At 40.6% G+C, this 9,189-nt stretch overlaps 1 protein-coding gene across 1 annotated transcript; it reads left to right on the top strand.

Moving 5' to 3' along the window:
* The first annotated feature begins 2,270 nt into the window (after positions 1 to 2,270).
* LOC139648785 (heme-binding protein 1-like) lies at positions 2,271 to 7,710 on the top strand. Its single transcript, XM_071525022.1, has 5 exons — positions 2,271 to 2,719; positions 4,223 to 4,317; positions 4,535 to 4,676; positions 5,903 to 6,086; positions 6,877 to 7,710. Exons 1-5 carry the CDS (start codon positions 2,470 to 2,472, stop codon positions 7,046 to 7,048), a joined length of 843 nt encoding a protein of 280 aa, XP_071381123.1. The 5' UTR covers positions 2,271 to 2,469; the 3' UTR covers positions 7,049 to 7,710.
* The last annotated feature ends 1,479 nt before the right edge of the window (positions 7,711 to 9,189 follow it).

The raw sequence follows: 9,189 nt of genomic DNA, 5'->3' as shown, positions 1-9,189 counted from the left end.
CTTAGTTCTCAGTACTCCCTGTGATGCAAGTTTCATGCCGACACACACACACACAAATGTAGACATGCACACTCATCAAGGTGGCATGAAAGAGAAAGAGAGAGAGGTTTCAACAGGTTTTTTCACTTTAATTAGACAGATATTCAAGCCTATCTAAGTTTACCAAGTGACATCTGATAGACGTAGATGTTACTATAATGAAGGCATCACATCACCATACTTAAAGACAGTGAAAGCCTGTTTTATTTAACTTTTTCAGGTTGCAACCCCCGCCACTACATTGTAGTGTAGAGTTGTAAAGAGTTGGAAAATGATTTCTTTCACCAACATAGTTCATGCTGCGGTGGCTGTCTTTCCTTGATGGGCAACAAAGGAGATGAAATGAGACCTCAGAGATTTCCACTAAGGAGATAATTAGACCTCTCCTCTCCCTCAGGAGCATCTCACCCAATGTCACTCTTGTTGCCTAGTAACCGAGCAGGGTAAAAACTCTGTGTGACCCTTTTCTGCTGCCAGGTAGTGGTGGCTAATCATCATCACACTGCCTCTCAAGGTTATTGATGAATACAAGCAAGCACAATCGGTTATGAGACAGGTTTATGCAGTCCTCTTTCTGCTGGATCTCTGTCCATTATTCTGATGGCGCTCTTCTGTGAATTGGTGCATGAATCCAAGGCGGCATTTCCAATTCAGCAGCACGGCTCAGATGTGATCAAGAGAGACAGCACGGGCCACAAAGAAGGCTAGATAATGCGGCATGGCGATGGCTTGGGATGTGGAGATGGAGATGGAGTTGTTGTGCTGAGAGAGTCAGCAGGAGGCTGCAAATTGAAAGTACATGAGGTTCTTGTGAGGGTAAACTACCTACAGACAGCTTCCTATGTAGAATGGAGCTATAGTTGTATGGGCCTCAGCCTAAAGTGAAAGCAATATATAGAGAGATAGAGGTAGTAGCTGTTGTGAAATCAGTGCAACCTTAAGTAGCTTAGAATACTTTTTACAGTTATTTTCTCAGTGCAAAATGTTATTTCAGTTACAATTTCAAGCATGAAAATAGGTTTACTGCACAGTTTATCACTGATGGAACAACTTGTTTCCATTATTACTATTTTTACAACATTATTATCTTTTTTGCATTTGCAGTGCTTCATTGTGGATTACTTAGTGTATTGCTAAAAATGAACTGTTGGAGGATACAATACGAAAAAAGAAAAAAGCAAAGTCAAAAAAGCAAAGTCACAGTGTTGTTCCAGCCCTCCTACCAGGATGTTTCAGAATAATTGACTGTCCCTTCTGTACAGCACGGCAGCTCTGTTTTAGTTATCATTTGAGCAACAGTGATATTCTATTCTATTTTAGATGTGAAAAATATTGAGTTTAGAGGAAAAATGCCCATGGATATGAGTATATCAGTCAACTTTTAAAAACAATTATAACGGTGAACCATGAACATATTTTTAATTTAAGTTTTAATACCTCATTATAGGTAAAAGAGCTTGGCTATATTTTGGTGGATGGGTGCAGTCAGCATCATGTAGATTGTAAAATTCTAAAAAATGATGAGCATCTGGACTCAAACAGCCACAGACAGCTACATGCTACATTCACAACTGAATAAACTTGAATATTTTCAAATCCATTGTAAAAGAACATAATGCTCAGCCATACATTTTCACAGGATTTTTTTAAACTTGTCTTAAACCTTGCCTTTGGAAGCAGTTACAACAAGACATAGGCTAATCTCATCTTGAAGAAGAAGTAATTATTCTTTTAATTATTCTTATTAATTATTCATGAACCATGGTTGGCTTGTATGGAGAGGATATGCTTTTATCCAGTTCATGTAATTTCAGTTTGGAGCATAACTAGGACATGTTATAGGCTGATCAGAAGAAGAGAATGACAAGTAACCTGAACTATCTGACAGTCTACTGATGATTTTGGCAATCTGTTTTCCTTTTTTTTTTTTTTTTTTTACCTCTTCTTCATCTCTGTAACTGAATATTGTTGGCCTACAAATTTTAACTTTTAAAGACTCTATCAGATCAAGGTTTCCTTTTGCTTGTAGCTGCCATATCTCTGTTTTGCTTTCATCATGACAACAAAAACAACGTGATGTTGTTATATACACAGTACAACTATTGTAAATAACAACTTCACGTGGCAGGCTGGTAACAGTCTGCTTTCCAGTCGTTTTCATTAGGACACGCCTACAATCCGAGGTCACGTGGCTTCTTAATGGGAGGACAACTAGTGGGGGTCAACCAACAAGGAATATGGTGGAAACAGTTTGGGCAAAAATAGACACATAATGAGGGGAAACAGACGCTATGTTTGTAGTCTGCAGTAGGCTACAGACGCCGTTGTTGGCCCGTCGCCGACTTTCACCGTTACTGAAGATTTCCCTCAGTTAAAGTAAGTAGATTTTGATTTAGTCTATTACTCGTGTTGCTGCCAGCTTGGCCTGTCATGGATGGTGGAGGGTGCAGCATGAACGGTGGAGGGGACGGCGGCGGGGGGGAGTCTGGGTCCCGGCTGGGTGTCATCACCCTGGAGGACCTGGACTCCTTCATCGAGGACGATCTAGATCCAGACCCGTCGGCGTTCGGAGCCGGAGACCCGGGCAGTGGGAGCGGGTTTACGGAGGAGGAGGGCCAGGGGAGACTGCTGACGTTCTGGCAGAATATCGGTAGAGGACATCGGGTTGATATACCACAAGGTACGGAAGGTCGACCCGGGCGGGGCGTTTGAATGGAGAGGTGCAGCGGTTAGTGCTTGTCCAATAATCAATAATATTGCCATTGGTTAAATGACTCAACCAATGGCTACTAATGCCGTGCACAATGTATAACGTTAACCTCTCTCTCTCTCTCTCTCTCTCTCTCTCTCTCTCTCTCTCTCTCTCTCTCTCTCTCTCAGCTTTATAGGCATGACATGTAACTTTATATGTTGCAAAAAAAGACAAAAAACATTAATCATAAGCAAACAAAATGATTATAACAAACTGTAAGAATAACTGTAAACAAATGCAGATCACACTGATTATGTAACAAAACACACGTCCATCTCTCTCTCTCTCTCTCTCTCTCTCTCTCTCCCTCTCCCTCTCTCAGTTCAACATGGTTTATTGGCATGGATGTAATGAGAACAATATTGCCAAAGGGTCTAAGAATAAGCAGAGTAAATAGTGAATACATCTCTCTCTCTCTCTCTCTCTCTCTCTCTCTCTCTCTCTCTCTCTCTCTCTCTCTCTCTCATATTTTTTTTGTTAATGAATTGAAGTCACCCTCTCTGTTTTCTGCACTTTTGAATTGGCTGTCACTCTAAAAGCCCTTATTGCAAATGGACATTAGAAACAGTTAAGGAAATTCAAGGTCTATAAATAAATAGAGCATTATCACGTGAAAAAGAGAGATATGTATGAATGTTAAATGTTAGCCAATGTAATATGCAATATGTCAGCTATATTCCACGCTATGTTGATGGCAGACTACAGAAAAACAAGAGCTTTCGGAGGCAGGTAGATAAAGTTTAGGTCACCTTTTTTCCACAAAAGTAAAGAATCAAAACATTTCCCTCCGTCTCTGGTCAGTTTATAGGCACCAGAATGCCAGAACACACACAACTGAATCCTTACAACTGAATCGTTTTCAGTTATATGTTGACCAATAAACACCATTAACAATCTTGACAATGTGTGTTACAGCTAATTTCTTAAATAGTTGACAGTTTGAGGCAAGTGAAATCCACATTATTCTGAAAATAGTGGTGGCTGAGAGAAGACTGAGCTTGGGGAGTTGTTTTTGAGTTTGGGCCCACTGATCCAGACTTTAAGCTGCTTTGCAACCTCAGTAGTTTTGGACCTTATTTTCTTCTTTAGTCCCTTTTTAGTCCCTCATAATTAGCCTTATTGCATCATGGGTATTACTTTATTACCTGCATCATGCGTGTCAGGGGCTGAACAAAGTTGTTGCACTTCTGGAATTTTACCCTTTTTATTCCCTACAGTGTTGTTTATATTTTAGAGGTGTCAATGAACTTAGTTTGTCTCATCTTGTAAATCTTTGCTTTGAAGTCAGATCAAAGGATGATACTCAATGCAAAAAGGAAAAAAAACTGCGGACCTGCATCATGCAAGTCAAATCAGAGGCAGTGGGTGTGGACTACGTCTCTGAGTAGCAGAAGACCAACATGTCATTTTCTCCTCTTGTCCTTTTTGCAGACATGGCCCAGCCAATTCAGCAGCTCACCACAGACATAGAGAGCTCGCCCAGCAAGGAGATCGTCCCTTTTAGCCTAGTCACGCGTGAAGAAAAGGTCAGTCTGGCTTGTATCTTACCTCTGTTTCCTTGCCAGCACTAGAGTGTGTGACAGAACATAAAAGGGCAGCAGTCATAAAGCTTTCTGTAAATTGATTTCTGTCAATTCCAGCTCTTCCAATTCAATGATTTTGCCTTTGGCTTTTCATATCTGACCCTGCTCTCCATTGTTCTCCTGCGATTTGCTTGACATGTCCCTGTGTCCCTCTCCTCAGTGTGGCAATGTAATGTATGAGAAGCGGGTCTACAAGAAGGCGTGCTGGGCGTGCGTCACTGTGCGGGAGGACACATACGAGCAGAGCATCTGCGCAGGCTTTATGAAGATTATGAGATACATCTGTGAGCAGAATAGCTCAGGTGAATGGAGAAGTCAAACGTCAGCGTTGTGGGCGTCGTGAAAGTGGTGCGATGGGCTACTAATGCCACAGCAACCTTCCCACATTAATTTGATCAACTCATTGTTGTGTGATGAGAAGATTGGTAGCAGTTGTCCAGTATTTATTTAGTTCACTACTAGGGCTGGGCGATATATCGATATTATATCGATATCGTGATATGAGACTAGATATCGTCTTAGATTTTGGATATCGTAATATCGTGATATGGCATAAGTGTTGTCTTTTCCTGGTTTTAAAGGCTGCATTACAATAAAGTGATGTAATTTTCTGAACTTACCAGACTGTTCTAAAACAGGGAAGGAACCCCTGTCTTTGCATTTTATTTTGATCACAGTCTTGTTTTAATAAAAGTGCTTGTGACATCTCACATGTGGCTTTGAATTACAACTGAACATTTAGCCTACTTCGTAGAAAATACCGAGATATATATCGTGTATCGCCATTCAGCCTAAAAATACCGAGATATGATTTTTGGTCCATATCGCCCAGCCCTATTCACTACAATACATGCTAAAGGTTGAGTACACAATCAGTCTTTCTCAGTATGTGTTCTTTTGTCCTCATATCTAACGGCCAAAGTACAATTCCAAAACAAAAGAACACAAGGATGGAGGATGGATAAAGATCGCATTAGTGTACTTGCCAAATGAGGATGTATCAGATGGCGACTTGGCCGACGAGAACAGATGGGGAAACCCCAAGATTCACTGCAAGGACAACGCATCCCATCCAAACAGCGGCAGTTGAAACAGCTGGGAAAATGAACAGCTGCACGTCTGAACTGATCTCACGCGCGACGTCAAGCACGCAGCCCATCTGAAACTGTAAAGACGCTTCTCTGTGCTCACGTTCTTGAGGAGTTCGTTCTCTCCAAGACAATTTGGTATTGATTTGGCATCCTTGGATTTGATATTTTGTATCTTGTATATTGACTTTGATACAAGCAAACTTTGTATCAAAGCCCTATTGCACACTAAATCAGGAAAACACAGAGGTGAAACTGCTACTAATATTCCTGATGCACAACAGCAAGCTGATCAAAGAGCTTATTTGCCAAAAAGGCAGTGTGCGTCTTTAACTGTCTGATGCAATGGGTAAAAAAACAAGTACTCTCCAGAAAAATGTCAACACTTAAAAGAGTGAAAGGCAACGGTTGCCTAAAATCCTGCCCTGAATGTTTGGCAGGACGATACCTGGGCATGACCGTCCCTATAGTGACTGTGGTGCGGACAGATGAGGCCCAGGTCAGCCTGTCCAGAGACGTGACGGTGGCCTACTACCTGCCGTCCCACCTGCAGGACGAGCCCCCCTTGCCCTCCGACCCAGAGATCACCATGGAGACGTGGCCGAGCACTGTGGTCTACAGCAGGTAGGTGTCCCTGCTGCAGGGAACTGAGGAATTCAGTTATTCCTCAAATTGATGCCTGAGGTAGCGAGAGTGAGTGAATAGTCCTTCCACAGATAGGCTACATAATAAGAGGAAGGACATTCAGCAGAGTGTAATCTTGTACAGTGCTTCTAGACAGCGAGCAGACACTTTTGTATTTTTAGATCATTGTTGCATCTCAATGGAAACAGTGATTTTGTGTGGGTTTTTTATTTTGACATTTTTTTGGTCTGACAAAATTCTTGGAATGGTGACATAAGCATACTTGGCCATCAGCGCAGAATACAGACTGCCAACTGCAAAGAAACAGCAATTTCAGATTGCTCACAAGCCCTTGAGAAAGCCTGGTACCATCGCCAGCTTTGCTAGCTGTCCTAAAACAGTAATTATTTATATTTGCCATTGGTATAAAGTGTTGACAGCCAAGTATACTTGTCTCAACACTTTCCACATACCAGCAAGGCAACAGAATTGTTGTTTTTGTGTAGAGATGATCAAAAACCTCCCACGGTACCTTATCATTATTATGCTGGCTGTCTACAAGCGGGGTATATAAGTATCTCCGTCTGACATTTTGTTCCCCGCCTAGCTCTGCCTCTATGTGTGTAACTACAGGTTTAGCTGGTACTTTCATGAATTAAACATCTGTGTGTGACTGTGCACAAGGAAGGTTTCACACATATGAGTAAGCAGACTTTTTGACAGATGCATAGATGAAAAAAAACACAAGTGTAGCTGTTCATCTGTTGTGTTGTCTGTATCTGTTTGTCAGGACATTCACTGGCCCCACTAATGAAACCACTATCTTGCGGGAGATCCGTGCATTAGCAGAGCTTCTGGACTCTCCAGATCAGTGCGTGAGCGGCTCTTTCATCATAGCTGGGTACACCAGCCTCGCTGCCGAGCACCGGCTCAATGAAGTCTGGTTCCTGGAGCGCCAGTGAGATTCAGGAAGAGGTCGTAGCTGCTGAGCCAAAGGCTTTCTGATCTTTTCAGACGTTTGCATGGGAAATGAGAACTTTGGAATGTGATGCTCTTGACTGAATTCAAACCCACTTTCCTGGTCTGAAAACATGTGGAGATGCTCATCAGCCCAGGTGGTGGGGCTGGCGGTGGGGAAAGGAATTGGGACTTTGACATAATATTGTTAGAAGCCATATAAATTTAATTAGGTGTTTAGCAGATTCCTGCTTCAAAAAAGTGAGGCAAGTGGAAAAAAAAGGTACTTGTTATCAATCTCTATAGGACATTTTAAAGCACCATGCAGGTTTTTTGCTATTTGAATATTACCAAAACATGTAAATGGTGATGAAAACTCAAATGAAACACATGGAAAAGTACTCCTTCCTTTTGCTAAAATAGGGAACAATGATAAAACAACACTGTTAAGTTCATAAAACAAGTACAAAAATATGGAAGACCCACATTTTACTTGTATGCATATAGATAATAATCCAAGGACAGTGACACCACTAGGCCAGAGGTTCGTTGCACTGACTGAACTGGATGTTTGTCATTTATTGACAGAATTGAAACCAGCCCAAGTGCATTTGATCGGTCCAATCACAAACTTGATATTAAACTTTGTTGTGCTACATCCAATCAAGGAATGTGTTTAGTGAGACTGCACAAAAACATGAAGAAAGACAAAGATTTTTTTGTGTTTGTTTGAGTGGTTTTTTTTCAAGAAGTGACACGGCATCTGTGAAACACCTTTTTAAAACTTGTATGGCCTTAGCTGTGAATTAACAAGTCTCAGATTTAAAGCGTGTGACTTAACGCGTTAGTAGTTTTGAAGAACGCAAGTTTGTGACAAAACAAGACTGAGACGGTCCTTAGTTCTCTCTGTGACATGAACCCAGATCACTCTGTCCTACATTTGTTTCAGAAAACAACAACAAGACTTGTTTGTGTGTGAGTGGGACCAGGATCAAAGCACAATGATGCTTGATGTGGGAGGAACAGAATCTGCTATTATAATTATCAACATATACCTCAGCATATTGTTGCAAATTTCCACATGAACTCAGCCTTTATTTTGTCTAATACTACTTTCACCAATGCATTTAACACAAAGTGCTTATACTAAACTATTGCTGCCTGTGTCTGTGAAACAAAAGCTATATTGAGTACTGTGTCTTTGGCCTAATGCAAGCAACAGAAGTCCTCAAACCTTTCAGTGTCGCTAAGCCTGGTTTTCTGGCAAACATTAATATATTAAGAATAACGTAACACAAAACTACTACTTATACTGAGCAAAAACCATTCAGTATGTTGCTGTATGCAGTAAAAGATTTAGGATTGAAATCGTATGCTTAATGATTGTGTAATATCTCCCCCGCTCTGCGAACAAACAGGTAAAAGCACATTAGATTGTCTGTCAGTGTGGTTTGATGCTAGCTGTATATCAGATGGAGGAATGTTCTTTGCAGAGAAAAGGAGAGTAAGCTATCTATATAAGATGAGAAAGGAATTGTTTCCTCATACAAACTGTACTACCTAAGCAAATTATGTTTGTGTCTGTTTCCCTTTTATGGAGATGAATCATTTTAATCTAAATATAAGTGAGAAAGTTTAGGAAAACTGACTTAAAATGTAAGATGATTAAGATTTCTGTTTACCCAATAGAAATTCAGGTTCCTGGTAAAGGATTTTGTTTTCTCTGGTAATTTAATGCCAAACACTATTTTTCTGGTTCTCAGGAATGGTTCTCTCAGTGTGCAATTGTAAAGTTTTTCAGTGTAGAACATGCTTATTTTTCTTTTTAGAACCAATCTATCTGCTATTAATTGTTTTAAGAAAATGACTGCAGCTTCTGTCAGCCCAAATATCCTACAGTATGAATTGGTACCACATATACAATGTGAACTGACGTAGATTTTGGTGACTCCACTGAATGTTCATTCAGCAGCAATATTGTTTTAATCACCTTTACTTTAGTGCTTAACCATATCTATCAAGTCACAAGGTGTGTTTACAGTCTGTGGTCTAATATTTCGTTTTCTGTGGCTGGACAAGCTGCCAAATGTGAAGCAATGGATTTTCATTCATCCAAAAGATTAATAAAATAAGTTATCATCTGTGT

The sequence above is a fragment of the Centroberyx affinis genome, unplaced genomic scaffold (genome assembly GCF_046629955.1).
Source record: "Centroberyx affinis isolate AG114_WGS23_722 - 3 ecotype Tasmania unplaced genomic scaffold, CSIRO-AGI_Caff_v1 ptg001256l_1, whole genome shotgun sequence".
Lineage (NCBI taxonomy): Eukaryota > Metazoa > Chordata > Actinopteri > Beryciformes > Berycidae > Centroberyx > Centroberyx affinis.
The sequence above is the reverse complement of the archived record's forward strand: the minus strand, read 5'-3'. Positions and strand labels throughout refer to the sequence as shown.